The sequence below is a fragment of the Podarcis pityusensis genome, assembly GCF_964106645.2.
Source record: "Podarcis pityusensis genome assembly, chromosome: 8".
NCBI lineage: Eukaryota > Metazoa > Chordata > Lepidosauria > Squamata > Lacertidae > Podarcis > Podarcis pityusensis.
In genome coordinates, this window is record NC_138033.1 from 18,911,667 (window position 1) to 18,930,599 (window position 18,933).

Here is an 18,933-nt window from a genome sequence, read left to right on the forward strand (position 1 = left end):
GCTAGCCTTCTATACAAAGGTGTTTTTTTTTTTCCTTCACTTTTCTGCCTACCTTTGCATCTAGATTTGCTCACTTACTGGCTTATATACAGAGAGCTAGCCTGGCTGAACCAACCGATTATATCTTGGTCGTGGGAAGTGCATGAAGTCTTGTGTTTCCTCCTTGAATTGCTTGGGGAAATCTACAACACTTCCTCTTCCATCCATGAAGATTAGCATCTAGTTTAGCAGTGTTAAAAAAATAAAATACCATCCTTTGCAGCATTAACACAGAAACTAGGGACGAAGCTGTGGAGCTTTATCCGGGAGGCTGTAGGCGGTCTGCATGTAAAGCCCCCCTAAAGAAAAGAATGACAATATGGCCCCCAGAAGGTTAATGTGGCCCTTGGGCTAAGGAAGAGATTCTCTCCACCTGCAGAGATTAGAGCTTCAAGGCCCTGTCTTCTTGACCATCATGGCAAAGTCAGTACAAACTAAGCAAATTAACAGATGCTAGTCTAAGGGTCCAGTAGTGATGTATGGAAGTGAGAGTTGGACCATAAAGAAGGCTAATCGCCAAAGAATTGATGCTTTTGAATTATGGTGTTGGAGGAGACTCTTGAGAGTCCCATGGACTGCAAGAAGATCAAACCTATCCATTCTGAAGGAAATCAGCCCTGAGTGCTCACTGGAAGGACAGATCCTGAAGCTGAGGCTCCAATACTTTGGCCACCTCATGAGAAGAGAAGACTCCCTGGAAAGACCCTGATGTTGGGAAAGATGGAGGGCACAAGGGGAAGGGGACGACAGAGGACGAGATGGTTGGACAGTGTTCTCGAAGCTACCAGCATGAGTTTGACCAAACTGTGGGAGGCAGTGGAAGACAGGAGTGCCTGGCGTGCTCTGGTCCAGGGGGTCACGAAGAGTTGGACACGACTAAACAACAACGAGTCTAAGGGTGCCATGCTAGGTTGTTTAAATACTAGACTACTTGCCACAGGGAGGCAAGGAGTTAGAGGCAGGCAGGCCAAAGAGGTGGAACACTTTCTCCTCTATGCTTACTACAGAAAGTGAGTGGACTGACAAGAAAGCCCACTCCTCAGTACCAGGGCACAGAAATGTAGCAGGCAGCCATTGAAGCAGATACTGTCCCCCATCTGCAAGGGCAAAGAGAGTAGTAAAATTTTGCAGCCTGGTAACTCTGGGGAACTTATTGTTAGGATTTTTATTTATCCGAGCTGCTCCAGCGAGTGGTACTATTGTACTATGTTTTGTGGACATCATGTGAGTGTCTGAGAGGGTGTGAGAAAGGAAGTCTGTATTATCTCTTCCTGTACTGTTGGAAGTTAGTTTCACTTCTGTATGTGTCGCAGTTTTCTGTACTGGTGTTCAAAGAGCACAGACGTGCTGATGGAGTCTTTGAGCATAGACTGTAAATAAAGTAGTTTTAGAACTCCGAATCTTTCTTCTGCCATGAAATACAGTGGTACCTCAGGTTACATGCGCTTCAGGTTACAGACGCTTCAGGTTACAGACTTCGCTAACCCAGAAATAGTACCTCGGGTTAAGAACTTTGCTTCAGGATGAGAACAGAAATCGGGCTCCAGTGGCGCGGCGGCAGCAGGAGGCCCCATTAGCTAAAGTGGTGCTTCAGGTTAAGAACAGTTTCAGGTTAAGAACGGACCTCCGGAACAAATTAAGTACTTAACCCGAGCTACCACTGTACCAGAAGACTAGTGTGCTCTTCTCAGAAGAGAAAGGTCACTTATCACCACTCTCTCTGGACTGAGGGTGATTTACAGCCAGGGAGGACCACCGGAGAGACGCTCTGAAGACTTGGGAAGTTGGTAGCCTTCCCAGGGCATGTTTCTAACACTTATTTCCATGGCTGAAATAATGCCACACCTAGGAGATCCCTGCTGAATCACACCAAACTCCTGTCATACCCAGTACCTGTAATAGCCATCCAGACAGAACCAGGGAGCTGCCCCTCAGCAGAATGTTCCAGTATCAGATGCACCCAATAAAGTTAGAACTGTAGCCCGCAAAAAACTTCCGCCATAACCAATTTGTTAAGACTTGCAAACTGACATGATTGTTTAGCTGCGAAAGCCTAACACCACAAAACTCCTCTGCAAAAATAAATATATTTAATCCATCCGCACAACGGATTAGGCAGCCCGCCAAGTTTCTGTCCTTTGTGGAATGCGTATTGCATGTCTCCGCCGGGACTACTGTGCCCACAGATGTTAAGACACGGTGCATTTTAAGCACGTTTGCTACTTGCCTATACATGAGGAGACATCTGGAAATGTGGAAGGATTCACACGTCTTAAACACTGCATGCAAAGCTGTTTTTTAATTACAGTTTCAAAATCAGAAGCTTGAGTGGCAATTAGGACGGAGGCAATAGGCCTTTGTTCTGGGCATTGAGGGTAATTAAAGTGAGTCTGTTAAGCTTCAGGTTCACATGGCTGCAGCTGCACAAAACAGAGCTTCATGGTGCTACAAAAGCCAGAGTGTGAGATAAGCTCTGCTGAGAGTAAAGGTAAAGGGTAAAGGGACCCCTGACCATTAGGTCCAGTCGCGGATGACTCTGGGGTTGCGGCACTCGTCTCGCTTTATTGGCCGAGGGAGCTGGTGTTTGTCCGCAGACAGCTTCCGGGTCATGTGGCCAGCATGACTAAGCCGCTTCTGGCGAACCAGAGCAGCGCACAGAGACACCGCTTACCTTCCCACCAGAGTGGTACCTATTTATCTGCTTGCACTTTGACGTGCTTTCGAACTGCTAGGTTGGCAGGAGCAGGGACTGAGCAACGGGAGCTCACCCCGTTGCGGGGATTCAAACCGCCGACCTTCTGATTGGCAGGTCCTAGGCTCTGTGGTTTAAACCACAGTGCCACCCGTGTCCCTCTGCCGAGAGTAGACCCACTCAAATTAATGGGTCTAAGTTAGGCCCCATCTGCACTTTGAATAATCATAGCTTCCCCCAAAGAATTATAGAAAGGGCAGTTTGCTAAGGGTGCCAAGAGTTGTTAGGAGACTCCTATTCCCCTCACAGAGCTACAATTCCCAGGGGTTTAACAACCAAACCCTCTTGCCAGGTTCTACTGCAAATATTGGCGTCACACAATGATGCTCTAGGCGTCCTCAACCAATTCAAAAGAATTCATCGGGTCCAGATGGCAGCCCTCAGAGCATTCTTAAGAGAAATCAAATGCAAAACTGCTGCTCTAACAAGAACATGCAGCTTGTCTCTAATCAGCCTTTGTACCCGAAGAGTGGAAAGTGGCTAGTGTAAGATTAAGTATTTGGGAAATATATTGGGATTTGGGCTGTTGCAGACTAGTTAGCCCGACATCTGTCCTGGGAAAACTGGTGGAAAGCACTGAGAAAATAGAAGAACAAGCTTTGCTAGAGAAGAATCAGCATGGCTTCTGCAAAATAACTATCCCTTTTAGAGTGTCTTATGGATTTGCTAGGGAGAGGGCGCTTATGGCCATGCCTTGCTCCTTCACTTCCAAGATGTCCACTTGAAGGAATATGCTGCTGGATAGGCCTGATCCTGCCATGCTCTTATGCTCTAATCTGGAATACAGTGGTCAATGCCATGGTCAGTGATGTGGAAATTTGCTACCACCCACCTTCCCGGCTGGTGCCGCCTTAAGGTTCATTGCCCTCCCACGTCCAGATGCAATCACACACTCAGAAGGCAGAAACACCACGTTTATTAGCAAGTATCAATGTGACATCTGTTTTTTAAGCAAGTACATGTACCCAAGTGGCATCTGTATTTATACAAAGCAAGGAGTCTGGCATAAACAGTGGTGCACAGAGTAAGCCTGCAACAGAAGGGTACTCCTAGCCAGAAGAAGAAAGGGCCCAATCTCTACTCCAGGAAGGTCCTACTGGAGTGTAGGGAAATTGCACTAAAGGATCACCACCCTAGAGGCAATATATAGTCTCTGCTGCCAGAACCTCAGCAGGGAGCGGGCAGAGGGGAATGTCACTTCTGTGAAGAGTGAGCAGCCCTTGCAGCTACTAGCGAGGGGAGAGCAGGCCTGAGATGCTTGCTGGCTTCTGGTAAAAACGGAGAGCAAAAAGCCAAGCTAGGCTGCTACCCTATTACTTTCCGGTGACGGCAGGCTTTTCCTGGCGGCTGATGGGGATGCTGCGCTCCACGCCGGGAAGAGCCTGGGTAGTCGGTGCCGTGATGGATAGCACCCCGTCGGGAGACAGGGCCGAGGTGATGGCTGCGGGGTCAACCCCCTTGGGGATCATGTAGCGGCGGTGGAACTCCCGGGAGATGTAGCCGTGCTCATCCTATAAAGAGCGGAGATGCAAAAACAGGCAAGTGACTAAAGGGGGTCCAGAAACCAGCACTCTCACCGAGAATTTTATGTATTTATTTCACAAAATTTATACACTGCTTGATTGTTTAAAAGGGAAAAGGTCAAAGCGGTTTACGGAAAGATAAACCAGTAACCCCAAGTAAAATTTTAGAACCCTACTTCGAGAGATAAAATACTGAAACACTGTAATCGCCTCAGCTTTCTAAGTATCTAGGTAAGCTTGTTTCAACAGGAATGTTTTTAGCAGGCACTGAAGGAGTGTGCAGTGAAGGCACCTGCTTGATATCAATAGGCAGGGAGTTCCAAAGTTACTTCTTAATTATTTTATTTATTAAATTGGTTAGTCGCTTTATCTTGCCTGCCCAAGGCAACACAAACAGGACGTTCAGGCGGCAACACATGCCTTATATATAATAATAATAATTTATTATTAATATCCCACCCATCTGGCTGGGTTTCCCCAGCCACTCTGGGCGGCTTCTAACAGAATATAAAAATACAATAGTCTATTAAACATTAAAAGCTTCCCTAAACAGGGCTGCCTTCAGATGTCTTCTATTTACTGATGCATGTAGTTTTCAGACATTTCAGACACGGCTTGGGGGGGGGGCGGGATCTGTGGCCCCTCCAGATGTTGCTGAACTACAATTCCCTGCACCCTTGGCCATAAACCCTGTTGGTTGGGACCAATGCAAGTTGCGATTCCAACAACCTCTGGAGGGCCACGGATTCTGCTCTGGACACTGGTGGTGCAGCAGCAGATGTTTTTCCAGGCAGTTCCAGCTACTGAGGTTTCCAAATCCCTGTGTACAGACTAAGTGGACTCCAGAGTTCAATAGGATTTGCTTCCGGGGTTGACTTAGGATGGCAGCTTTAACTTCCTGCTTTTGGATATGCCAGTGTTCTTCAACCTCAGGTCCTCGGAAGTTGCTGAACCACAACCCCCGTCATTCTCAGGCAGCTTAGCCAATGGCAGCTCAAGGATGGCAGGTCCCCAGATTTTGCTGAACGACAACTCCCAAGGTTGAAGAACACTGGCCTACGGCCACCACAGGGATCTTTTAGGTCAGGGCCACCCCACAAAGAACCCATGAAGCCACATACCGGCCGTTCCTCATGCTTGGCATGAACTTCGATGTAGTCCCCAATCACCTTCACGCTCATCTCTTCAGGTGAAAAATGCTTCACATCCAACAACACGGAGAACTTGTCTTTGTCCATCTTCACCTGGGTGGAAGGGGGAAAACAAAGTAAAAACTGGATTCAACAGACAGCATCTTCTGCAGGCCAGCTGTCCCTGCGCCCAGGGGTGCTGTTGTGGACAAGTCAACACCCTTTTACTGCTTTCTTCAACAAGCCACAGGGTAGGCACTAACACCACTGGGCATATTTAGCAAGGATGATTATAACTCATTGAACTTGTTAGTTGCCCACTGAACAAAGTCTCCCCCAAAATAGATACTGAGAGCACAATAAACACAAGTACAGTGGTACCTCGGGTTAAGAACTTAATTCGTTCTGGAGGTCCGTTCTTAACCTGAAACTGTTCTTAACCTGAGGTACCACTTTAGCTAATGGAGCCTCCCACTGCCACTGCCATGTGATTTCTGTTCTCATCCTGAAGCAAAGTTCTTAACCCGACATACTATTTCTGGGTTAGCGGAGTCTGTAACCTGAAGCGTCTGTAACCTGAGGTACCACTGTACATTATAATAAAACACGTCTACGGGGGGGGACGTACATCCCCAATAACAGAAGCACAACTAATAGCAAACACCACCGCAGTCCATCAAAGGCCTGGGGAAGAAAGTAAGTGCTCTAGTAACATACGCAGCCAAAGCGCAGCGCTTGCTTCCCTCTTCCCTCACCATTCCTTCTTCCTTTTATATCACGCCTTACCAGAGCAGCGACTGTCTTAATCCAGGGATTGGATGCCAAGGCCCAGGGGCCAAATGCTGCCCTCCAGGTCTGTATCTGGCCCCAAGACTCACACGCTTCTTCCAAGACCACACCCTCTTTGAGGGTTTGTGCCTGGGTGGAATACGTCATTGAATTCTGCTAAGGCTTCTTGTTTGTCTGGATGGAGGACCAAACAGGTAACTAGCTACACAAGAACTTCCCACGCTGGAGGAATGGCAGATGAAACTTATGGACTATATGGAATTGGCGGAAATGACTGGTAGAATCCGTGACCAGGGAGAAGAGTCGATGGAGGAAGATTGGAAGAAATTTAAAGACTATCTTCAGAAACACTGCAAAATTAAGGAATGTTAGAGTGATGTTGGACTGAAAATAAGCGGTTTCCAGCTGTACAGGTTAAAGCTAATGATAGACTAAGATTAAAGATTAAGATTAAAGATGTTTAAAGAAATGGAAATTTGATATTAAGAGGGAAAATTTTAACGTCATATGATACTAAGACCAAAGATCAGGTTTAAAGAAGTTGAAGATATATATTTTAATATCTTATTAAAGCTAAGATTGGGATATAAAAAGTGGAAAAGAAACTGCTGGACAAACAATTTGGATTGGAATACAAAAGAGGGAGGTATGAGGAAGTCCAGAAAATAAGTAATTTAAAAATGGAAATGGAAAAGAGATATTGTTTTTAATTGTTATGCTTTTTGTTTTTTTTATTGTTGAATTTTGTTTTGTTTTTTGTGTGTGTTGTTGTTATATGTATTGTGTATGTTTTCTTTCTTTCTTTGTTGTTCAAAACTTTAATAAAAATTATTTAAAAAAACAAACAAACAGGTAACTAGCTGACTGCATAAGGCAGAATTCACATTCGCTGCTCTGCTCATTCTCGGCTCTGGCCTCGCCTGCCAACACAAAAGGTTGTCCAGAAGGGAACAGTGTCGTTGGGCTGACAACAGTTCCCTGCCTCTGATATTATCTTTTAATATATGCACAGTGTTTAGGAAAGAAATTAGCCACTTTAATAACTGTTAAATAATAAGTTAGAGCCACCATGAAGCCGCTTTATGAGCACTGGGTAGCAGTTACAGAAACCAACACAGCAACAACCCCTCCAGGCTAAACACAACCCTTTACGATATGGGCGAGAATGCTCTGTATTTTACACCCTTTTGTAGCTAGCTAAGAATATCATAGAATTGTAGAGTTGGGCCATGAGGGTTATCCAGTCCAACTCCCTGCAATGCAAGAATCTTTCGCCCAGTGTGGGATTCGAACCCAAGACTGAAGAGTTTCAGGCACTACCGACTGAGCTATCCCTCAGGGTCTTCTAGATTGGATCACTGTATATTTAGAGCCAGTGCGCCAGGAACACAGGAGCAATCTCCCTGCCAAGGGGTGTGATGAAGCACATTGGAAAAAGCAAGACAGAAAAAGCCAAAGTATGCCAGTCATGCATGGGGAGTTAAGTGGCGGCGGCAGCAGCAGCAGCAGCAGCAGCAGCAGCAGCAGCACAAGGCTGCGCTGAAATCTCCCCAAGGATGAATTCTAACAGTTGAGTCTTAATGCCACAGTCCTTAAAAGCACCCCTCGTTTCCCAGATCCAATTACATATTATTTAGTCATTATTATTTATGGAGCCGATGACTACAGATCCTTTGCATGCAGAGAAGGACCCTGGTTCAACACCCCCCCCCCCCCGGCACCTCCCGTTCTAAGCAGAAGGGACTTGGGGGTGGGGGAAATTCTTTGGATTCCCCACCAGTATGGACAGCGGGAACAACAACCAATGTCCGACTGAGCGAGGAAGCATCTCTAATATAGGCAGCAACTATCTGGGGTGATGGAGGAGGTCCAAGGTTCAGTTCCCAACTCCTCCAGTTCGGGATCAGGTATCTGGCGGCAACGTGGGGAAATGATCTCCCTGGGGACCCTGGAGAGCCACTGCCGGTCAGAGCAGGAGGTGCTGGCCTGGAGAGACAAATAATCTGATCTGGGGCAAGGCCACCTCTTATGCCCCCATGCTGGTAAGTAACTCCAGGCAGCTGTGGGCAGAGAGCCAGCAAGACAGTGCGTCTTCTGTATAGCAAGAGTCCAGAGGGCGGGGGGCGGGTTGAGTCCTGCATGCCAGCCCCTTCCCCGCAGGGCAAGACAACCCAGCTGGCATTGTCTCCCCACCCTGCTCCCCCATAGGGCCAGCTGGGGAGGCTGAAGAATGTTACCATAATAGGTAAGCACAGCCTGCCAGCCCTTTGGCACCCTTTCCTCTTTCAAGTGCGCACCTTCACCAATTGGCAACAGCAGCACCACTGCTTTAGAGTCCGCAGACCGCTTCCTCGCAGGAAGCGTCACATTCCCGACACGCAGGCACACCCATTCCCACGACGCAGGTCCAGACACCGAGCGCTACCCATCTTCGGGCATTTCTGCTCCCTTTTAATCCTAAGCAACCCCCCTCAGCAGCCTCCGGTTAGGCGGGGGACGGGCTGCGCTGTTGCTCGGCCAAAAAATCACTCTGCACATGGCCAGAGGCATCACGACATACATGGGGGGGGGGTTTAGAAAACTAACTTTTCCCGTTATCTTTCTTTTTTTTCTGGTGCAATTCCGCACCAAAGCCCCAGACGGGTTCAAAGCTTAACGCAAGGCGCACCTACCTCCGAAAGCCCCGTTTCCGGCATCTGCGGCATCGCAGGCATCTGCAGGCTGGGCGTGCGCATGTAATAGGGGCTGAGCGTGGCCGGGAACAGGTCGCTCTCGAAGAGCCCTTCGCCGAACCTCTGGTCGAAAAGACGCGGCGGGAAGAGCGACGGGAAGGCCGAAGGGAAGCCCAAGGGCCGCCGCATCCAGGGGTGGTGGATGGCGATGTCCATGGCGCGGAGAGGCGAAGGCGGGAGGGCGAGTAGCCGGAGACGCTCAGAACACAGACGCGGCCAGGGGAGCGCACGCCGAGCGCGGCCCGCCGCGGCGCCTTTTATACCCGGCCGGCTCCGCCCCCTGGAAGCCGCTGGAACGCCGAAGAGCCTTCGGGACGGAGCGGGAAGCCCCGCGAAGCGCCCGGGTGGGCGGGGCCACGGAAAAGGGGCGGGGCCTAGTGCTCGCCTAGCCTCGAGGCTCACGTGGGAACCGATAGGCGGAGGCGCGGCTCAGCGGGGAAAGGCGTGCCTGGATCTTCCGTGTCATCAGGATTCTGTTCTGGAAAGGAGGGAGCCGGGAAGGTTCTCTCGGCGTTTCCCCGGTTTTGAGCTCCGATCCAGCCTGTTCCCACGTTGAACGACGGCCCTGCAAAGTGGGAGGGGGGTGTAACGGTAACGTCTGAATTGGGAACAGGTGGTTAGATGGGGGAGGAGGGGGGAAAGTACATCGTTTCTCTTCCCGTCGGTCGGTGCTGCCCGGCCCCATTTCAGACGTTACCTTTATACACGGGAGAAGCAAAACGATGGTGAGCCGGAAATACACCGAGGGAAGAAATGTGAGTCCTTGTTTCCCTTTGAAAGAGAGCGCGCGTTAACAAATCTTTTAAAGATTTGTATCTGCTTTCACCACTCGCAGTGGAATAAAACTATCATAGGAGAAAGTACGCTATAATTTGAGATTTCCACAAACCCAGACATTTTTTGTATCATTTGGCATTCATTCCTTTGTCACGTAGGGAGGACAACCTTCATTTTGAAGACAAACATGGACACAAGCCTGCCAAATCTGAACTTCACGACAGTCAAATGTATTCCCTGGGTGTTGTTGTTTTTTAACTGTGAAAACAGTTTTTTCTTTCATGAATTGGACTTTGTTACTTAAGCTGCAGAAGTAAATGTATATATTCTATGTGCTGATGATTTTTTTTGTTAGTTGTCATCAGTTCTTCTGGTTTTTGTATACATTATAAAATGCAATAAAATATCTTTACAAAAAACAACCACTCTCCACGTTTATGTCCCTAACACCGTTTCCTGCAACCCACATTCGCTTGTTTCCTTCCCTTCCTCCTGGCTTTGCCTTCTAGCCTGATATAATCCTGGGAACTGTAATTTGTGAAGGGTGTTGGTGGGAATCGTAGCTCTATGGCTCCCGGGAGCCTTGGGGAGGAGGAAGGCATGCACTTTAAATATATGGTGTGTGTCAGTGACATGACCTAATAAAGGAGTTTGGAAATGTTCACAAAGCATTATTTTGATTTATTTAAAATGCTTATGCTGCTTTTCAGCGCAAGTAGAAGCATCCCTGTTGCGCCTGGCAACATGTAGATACTTGCTTGCCCTTCCTCAGCCCAAGGCAGAACCCTGAGCTCACTGGACCAACCCTACAAGGACCAGGTGATGGATTGACGGAAGAGACAGCACATACCCAGCATCCTTAGCTGCTTCAGCAGCTTCTCCCTTTATGTAGCACTGCTTGCAAAGGACCTGGGGGGTTTCCTTCACAAAGCTGGACAATCCAGAATGCCAACTGGGGAAGGGATACAGGAAGCCCAGGAGGTCTGCTCCAAAAGATGTGAACACACTTAACTCATTCATTTACTGCAGGACCTGTCCCCCTCTGGATATTATCTGACTACAACACCATAATCCCTGTCTCATTGGCCAAAATGGCTGGGCTGATGGGAGTTGGAGTCCAGCCGTACCTGGAGGGTCACAAATCACCCCACTTTGCGCTGTGGGTTAAACCACAGAGCCTAGGACTTGCCGATCAGAAGGCCGGCGGTTCGAATCCCCGCGACGGGGTGAGCTCCCGTTGCTCAGTCCTTGCTCCTGCCAACCTAGCAGTTCGAAAGCACGTCAAAGTGCAAGTAGATAAATAGGTACCGCTCGGGCGGGAAGGTAAACGGTGTTTTCATGCACTTCTCTGGTTCGCCAGAAGTGGCTTAGTCATGCTGGCCACATGACCCGGAAGCTGTACGCCAGCTCCCTCGGCCAATAAAGCGAGATGAGCGCCGCAACCCCAGAGTCGGCCACGACTGGGCCCAACGATCAGGGGTCCCTTTACCTTTACTAGCATGCTAAAGGGACTGATTCACACCTTCACCTACTGCAGAAGTCCTGTAGTTTCTCGACAGTACAGGTATTTCCCTCAAGTCACCATTTTGGGAAATATTTCGCACCTCTAATCCAAATCTCTGGGGGAGAACTAACATGGCAAATTTCGCTCCTTTATAAGCAAAGGTGGTTGGAAAGAAGGGAGGAACAAGATTTGGAGGCTTTCACAAACAAGAGTCTTGTGGTTCAGCTTTTTCAGTATGCAGCTTGGGATCTTGACATGTAGACCACACAACTGGTCAACACTTGACTCACAGGTGAATGCAATAACAACCTTGGTTGGAAAGTACTGTAATATAAAACAGGCCTGCAGGATCAGGCCTTCTGACTTGCTTGAACTTCTCTCCATGGTGTTTGGTCCACGAGTGTAGGAACCAGCTGAAAGATACACTAAATGGCATTCTAATGCACAGTTTACATACAGCAGTCATCTCTCCCTACCACAAGCAAACTTTTCTTGCTGAGCATACAATGTCGCCTCCTATAGCAAGCCGTGGGATTGGGTTAGGGAGACACACCTTTCAAATGCCTAATCGCCTTTGAAGCAGAAGGGATAGCAGCCCAGCTTCCTGCTCAAGGCCTTTATTAGGCTAATTGGTGTGAGACTAGTAAAGCTGTTTTGTTTCCCTGAAAAGTAATTCACAAAATTAACATCTGTGGTATAATGAGCACAAAAGTTCCAATCTTTTGGCACTGTTAGCTGCTCTCAGTTTCAACTGGGAGAATTGTCAGTGTATACTTAAAACATTCTTATTGAAATCCTTAGCATGTGCCCCTGACCTTAAGTATATTTATTTAGAAGGGGCTAATTATACATTACCTGCAAATGAATGCAGCTGTGAAGCCCCAACACAATTTTTTAAAGTGAAAAAGCAGCCTGGGGAGAGGATAATTAAGAGTTGAGAAGCAGCAGGGGCAGGGAATATGTTACAGGGGAGGGGATATTTTTTCTCTAGCCCAAGGAGATGATAAAAGCGTGTACTATGAACTATGTTCGATGAAGAAGGGGGGGGAGGCAATGTCCTAACACTAGAATGTACTTAAAGCATTTTAAAAACTATTTTAAAAACATCTAAAAGCAATTGCAGTAGTGGATAGATACTGCAATAGCTGATAATCAAAGATCTGTGTAAACAGGAATGTCCTTAAATTTCTCCTGAAAGCCAATACCAAGGGAGACAGATTCGCTGCTCCAGGGAGGCCGTTCCACAAATGGGGAACCACCACCAAGAAGGCCCTGTCATGGGTCAATACTAAGTGGGCAGCAGCCAGAGGTCCTCTTCTGTCCATTGTAAGGCCTAAGATGGCTGGGGAGTTACTCCTTTCAGGACTGGGGTTCCAAGCCATTTCGGGCATTACCGTATATGCTAACACTTATTGATCTTGGTAGCTGGGTAACTTAATTGGTTCTATTTGAGGACAGAGACTCTTCCCCCACCCAACTTTACAAGGCTATATAATGTATTTTGAAACCCAGAATATTGGAGTAGTGGGGCATGGCCTGACCATAAAAATAATATTTTAAAAATGTGCAGAGTTGTTTCCGGTTTGTAGGGAATGTTCCATTTTAAGAAAAATGCATTAAAATGATTTATTTATAAAACAAATAGCTTAGAAGCAGCTTATTATCATACGAATATCCCATCTCTCCTCCAAGGAGCTCAGGGTGACACATGTTATTCTCACAGCAACCCTGTGAGGCAGGTTAAGTGGAGAGACACGTGACTGGCCACCCAGGGACCTTGTGGATGAGTGGAGATTCAAACCCTGGTCTCCCTAGTCCAATGCTCTAACCACTAGGCCACACGCTTTTAGATAATGCCATATTGCAACCTCCTTGCTCGCAAAGCTTGTGTGCTGTTTCCATCAGTCAGAACCTTGCCACGCGCATATTCTCAAAGGATTTTAAAATGAGCTGCAGCCCAATTTTCCGCAAGGAGTCCGACTGCTTGTTCAGCTGCCTCTGGGGCTAGGTGGGGCAGTTACCCCATGAGATCAGTGGTGCTGCAGTGGGATCTAAGCATTCAGAAGAACAGGGTAGCTCACAGTCAGACTATTGAGCTTGGGAAAGGGTGTGGACTGTTCCAAAGCGTCTTCTGGATTACATCAAAAGGCTGGAATGCTGCTCTCAACTCTTTGGGAGAACAGGTGTGTTGCCGTTCCAGGTATAACCTCGGCAAGACTTCTCCCTTCCCTGAAGAAAAAACAAGCAGGATTTTCTCTCTACTGCTAGCCCATTTCTCAGTTTTTTTTAAAAAATAAAACACTGTTTTTATGCTACTCTTGTATGCTGTTCCCATGGCAGTTAGCAAAAGGAGCAGAATACTTAAAAGCATCAAAGCAAAGCAGTAAAATAAGCTAAAAGCCAGATAATCATAAAAGCAGCACAGACCAGCCAAGGGGGTTAAAACTGCACCCAGAAAGCTTGGTGGCAGTGGAGGGGGTGGGTGGGGAGTCCTTCGCCTGGCACTGCTAGGAAGACAGACGCCAGACAAACCTCTCTAGGTTTTCTCGTTTGGCAGAGACAGTCCCCTAAACGTTGAAACGTAATGTCATTAATTGATGCAAATTGCTGCTGCAAGATGCAGTGATGGCTGCAGCTTTCAAATGGGATCAGGCGAATTTATGGAGCGTGGGCAGCTATACTGGGGGGGGGGGCAGTATTAGACGTAACGTGCAAATGGAGCCTCCAGATGCAGAGGCAGTTTAGCCCCAAATACCAGGCATGAAGGAGAAGAGACAAGGGAAGGCTGTTGGCTTCATTCCCCGCTGCTGTGGATCCTAGATCAGGGGTTGGGAATCCTTTTTTGTTCCAAGGTCTGTTTTTCCTTCTAGGACACCTTCGGGGATGGAAGGTTAGGTGCCAGGGGTGGGTGGAGCCAGAAACCCAAATGGGCAGAGCAAGGAATGTTATTTCTACCTTTGTTCAGCAGGCTACTTTCCACATGCTCATGTGCTACTCTATCCTGTATCCAAACAAGCAAGAGGCATTATCCGGCTTTAAAAGCACATTCCACCCTAGACAAAAACACACTAGGAGGATGAAAAGCAGGGCTGGTGGGCTGATGCAAGGCCTGGTGAGAGTCCCAAAGACCAGATATAGAGAGGTCTGGTGTGCTACACATGGCCCTAGGTCTGAGGTCCCCAACCAGGGTTCTTGATGAATTCTTGGTCTGATCCAGGTTGACTTGTCTTATGTTATGTAATGTAGATAAAGGACTATATGGGCAATATCTCCGGAATATATTTGTATTTCGAGTGGTCTAACTCGGTTTCCCTCTTCCTGCCCCGTTCCTTCCTTTTCCCTAACTTTTGTTAAGCACTATGATGGCTGAGAACAGCCTTTAATTTCCTAGTCCTAATCTGTTGGGAGGAAGTGATATTGCTGGGTACCTTCTTTTGATGTTAGACATCAAGTGTTGAAGAAAGTGAGGCATTGGCAGAAGCGGCTAATGAATAATTTGCAGGTAGCTAATAGCATGTGGTCAGTCAGGCAAGCCACAGGCTAACAGGTTAGCTATCTATAAATCAGATTATTTTGGGCTGAGTTCGGAGAAGCTCATGCATGGACTGATGGCCATGGGGCTGTGCAATCTCAGGCAATCTATTATTATTAATAATAAAATAATAATAATAATAATAATAATAATAATAATAATAGTTATTATTATTTATACCCCGCCTTCCTGATTCAGAAAACTGGGCTCAGGGTGGCTAACAACAAATTTAAAACACTTAATTGATGCAACAAATAACAGCATAAAATACAGTATAAAATGTTGCTTGGTGTGTATATATTGCTTGCTGTTTAGAATAAATTCTTAAATCTTCTCACTCACTTGTGTTTTGTATTGCCTCTGAATCTTTTTTCCCCCCAAAGAACCACCTTGCATTTGGCAAGACAAGGACTGAGGCAGAGCCAAAGTGGTGCAGTGGTTAAAGTGCTGGACTAAGACCTGGGAGACCAGGGTTTGAATCCCCATTCGGCCACGTAGCTTGTGGGTGATCTTGGGGCTCTCAGCCTAACCTACCTCACAGGGCTGTTGTGGGAATTAAGCAAGGAGGGGGAGAACCATGTACATTTGCCACCCTGAGATCCTCAAGAGAGAAAGGTGGGCTATAAATGAAATTTTAAAATGTCACGTGCTTTAAATGTATGTTGTATATGCAGCAGACCGACAGATAGCTGTTGATATGTAATGGTAATGAGATGAACTGAAATGACTTCCAAATCCCAGCCTCTCAAACAGCAGGAATTGCTTCCCAATAAAGAGAGGCGAACATAGACAAACTCCCCCTACTTCCATCCCACATCTGATGGGTCTAGGACCCGGGAGACCAGAGTTCGAATACCTGGGACACGAACTTCATGGCCAAGTGGTACATTACTGTTTCACATACAGATGCAAGAACAGAATGTTTGCTCCATCCCTCCCATTTTAGAAGTACAGATTCATCTGTGAAGCGCTGGTTTCAATCTGAATTAGCTATTGGTTTGTCAAAGGGAGGTAAATTAAATCCAAAATGAATTGTGTTTTTGTGCATGTACAGCCTTCAACGCCAAAGCAACCCTGAGCAGGTTTCAAGGAAGGAATGGAAAAAAGGAGACGGGGTGAGGAGCTCCGGCAATCAGATGAAGAAGGCAAAGGAGGTGAAAAGCTAGAGAGGCTGCCAGTTCAGGTCAGACGAGATACCTCCACTCATTTGCACCCACCTTGGGTGGCATCTCTGCTCCACTTTTAACAACAAACTTCTCTGGAAGAGGGCGATGTGCAGCCTCAGTGGGTGTGCATTAGCCACACCTGATAGTTGGTATATTTGTGTCAGCAGCTCCAGAGATAACAAAGCAGGTGGAACCAAGAAAAATAAAAAGAGTAGCAATGATAAGAACAAAAAAAAAATAAAAAATGGAAAGACGAGAAAGAAGCAAACAAGATGGCCATACTGCAGCTTGCTGCTGGTTTATATTTTGTAGTAAAGGAGTTGGATTTTCAATGGGACATGTTCAGATAACTTAGCCTGATTCCACCCCAATGGCCTTATCAGCCAAATGACATTCGACAGGTAATATCTAGAATGCTTCTTATTTTTTAACACAATCACTTCATCTCTAATACCTGGAAGCGCTTCGCCTGCCGATGTTCACCAGTCATGGAAAGAGAAATGAAAAGTGGCAACATCTGTAGCACCTCAGAGCCCAACCCTAGCATTGTAGGGTGAGGATGAAACACTTTTTCCAACAGCTGGGCCTCCTACCTCACAAATCCCTTGGCTCAACTGCTGCTCTTCACAGACTTTCTTGCTCCTAGATCAGGTCTGAGGAACTTTTGTGAACTTCTCTGCTGCGAGATGCGTCACGTACGAATGCAGGACAAGAGGAAACAAATGAGATTGGCTACAAGTGTTGGCACCCCCAGAGAGGTCTGCCTAGGTGAAAGCATTTTCAGTCGTAAATATATTTTTTACTGCTTTTTATTTTTGTTGTACTGGATGCCATTCTCTATTGCTGATTTTATTCTGTTAGATTTTCATTTCCTATTACGTTTTAAGGTTTTAACTTGTCTGCCCATAGGACTTTTGTCGTCAGGTGGTATAGAAATATCGGAAACCAACAAAATCAAACTTTTGGCCTTCCAGGTGTTGCTGACCTACGACTCCCATCAACCCCAGGCAGCACGGACAGCAGCCATGGACGATGGGAGCTGCAGTTCAGCAACCTCTGGAGGGAGAGGTTCCCCATGCCTGTCCTAGGCACAACCATGTGTCCTCCAGAGCTTCTACAGAATAGCTTCCAGAGGTTTACCTCCACCTAGAAAAACAAGTACTTAAAAAAATAACAAGGCAGAAACCATTCTGGGAGACTGGTTGTAATTAACATTCAGTGAGCTTTAGGTCCCCAACGTTGTACATACGGGCCTTCTGAAATCTCCGTTGGCATCCCATAACCTTCTATTCTCTCCTTGGTTTGTAAAATTGAGGTTGGAGGGGCTTTTTCATTTTGTTTTGCTGGGGAAAGTCGCCTGCTTTTCATGTCTGTGTTGTCCTTGATGTGAGGCAGCAGGTACAAAATTCCACCTATTTTCCTTTTGTGAAATGGCTCTTTTGTGATGCCCACAAGTTTCTGCTCAGATTTTTAAATGTCCCGCCCCCCCAAAAGGTTGGGGACACCTGCAATGAGTTCATGGCTAGAAGGAAGCCTGCGCCTCCCCCCTCCGCTTAGCACAATGGAAAAGGCCAGATAGTGACCTCATGCAAGGCAGGCCAACACCTGCTGTAGGCTACTTCATTGCTCTGCTGACATCACCGCCCTTCAGCTCACGCCCCCTTCCCCACCCAGCCTGTGCAGGAGGGAGAAGGTACAGCAGGGAGGATCCCCCATCCCTTTCTGAGACACTAGACTGTAACCAGCCTGCTGGAATGACACAATTTAAATTGCAGAGCAAGCTACAGCGGCTCAGGGAAACATTGGGCTCATTGTTTCCTCCACTGTTTATCACACCATCCTACATCCCAATCAGCTGACGGAGGTGTAGGAGAAAGGCTCTCCTAGGACAGCAGCCAACTTTCCTCCTCCTTTCATCGCCCCGCGCCTGTCCCTTGAAAACAGCAACTCAGCATGCAGATTCCAAGTGAAGCTTTTTCTCTCTATGTAACTTTTCTCTCTATGCCAGGAGACCCTGATCTATTCCAGTGTCTACTGCATATTGCACTGGAGGAACACAGCACAGGCTTAAACTGCGGCAGTTGGGACTGCTCATTAAAGGAAGAACGAGGCCCTTGAAGTCGCCATCCTAAAAGAACAGGGAGGGAGAAACTGTGGCACATTATGCGTTGTTGGGCTACATCTCCCTTTGCAGCATGCTGGCTAGGACTGATGGAAGGTGGAGTTCATCCAGTTGCCCATCCAGTTACACACATTTTTACTTGGGGAGTAAGCCCCATTGAACGCAATAGGATTTACTTCCAAGTAAACATGTTGCTGGGATGCGGGTGGCGCTGTGGGTTAAACCACAGAGCCTAGGACTTGCCGATCTGAAGGTCAGCAGTTCGAATCCCTGCGACGGGGTGAACTTCCGTTGCTCGGTCCCTGCTCCTGCCAACCTAGCAGTTTGAAAGCACGTCAAAGTGCAAGTAGATAAATAGGTACTGCTCCGGTGGGAAGGTAAACGACATTTCCGTGCGCTGCTCTGGTTCGCCAGAAGTGGCTTAGTCATGCTGGCCACATGACCCGGAAGCTGTACGCTGGCTTCCTCAGCCAATAAAGCGAGATGAGCGCCGCAACCCCAGAGTCGGTCACGACTGGACCTAATGGTCAGGGGTCCCTTTACCTTTTAAACATGTTGCTGTTCAGCAACAATTGCAAAGGAGAGCAGAACTAGGCCCAGCAAGAAATCTAAAAAAATAAATGTAAAAATCCTATCACTGTAGTAAACACACACATACAGAGCTTAACAGGAATGGGGGAGCTATGGCCCTCCCAATGTTGCTGGACTACAACGATGCAAGAAGGGTAAGATAAAGGACCCTTGGATGGTTAAGTCCAGTCAAAGGCAACTGTGGGGTTGTGGCGCTCATCTCACTTTCAGGCCAAGGGAGGTGGCGTTTGTCCACAGACGGCTTTCCAGGTCATGTAGCCAGCATGACTAAACTGC

The 18,933-nt window shown here is 47.3% G+C and overlaps 1 protein-coding gene across 1 annotated transcript; it reads right to left on the minus strand.

The window, feature by feature from the left end:
- Nucleotides 1-3,691: 3,691 nt before the first annotated feature.
- Nucleotides 3,692-9,201, minus strand: HSPB6 (heat shock protein family B (small) member 6). The gene is made up of 3 exons (XM_081019459.1): nt 8,906-9,201; nt 5,436-5,558; nt 3,692-4,302 (listed from the first exon to the last, which is right to left on the minus strand). The coding sequence occupies exons 1-3, from the start codon at nt 9,119-9,121 to the stop codon at nt 4,105-4,107; spliced, it is 537 nt and encodes a 178-aa protein (XP_080875585.1). The 5' UTR covers nt 9,122-9,201; the 3' UTR covers nt 3,692-4,104.
- Between the last annotated feature and the right edge of the window lie 9,732 nt (nt 9,202-18,933).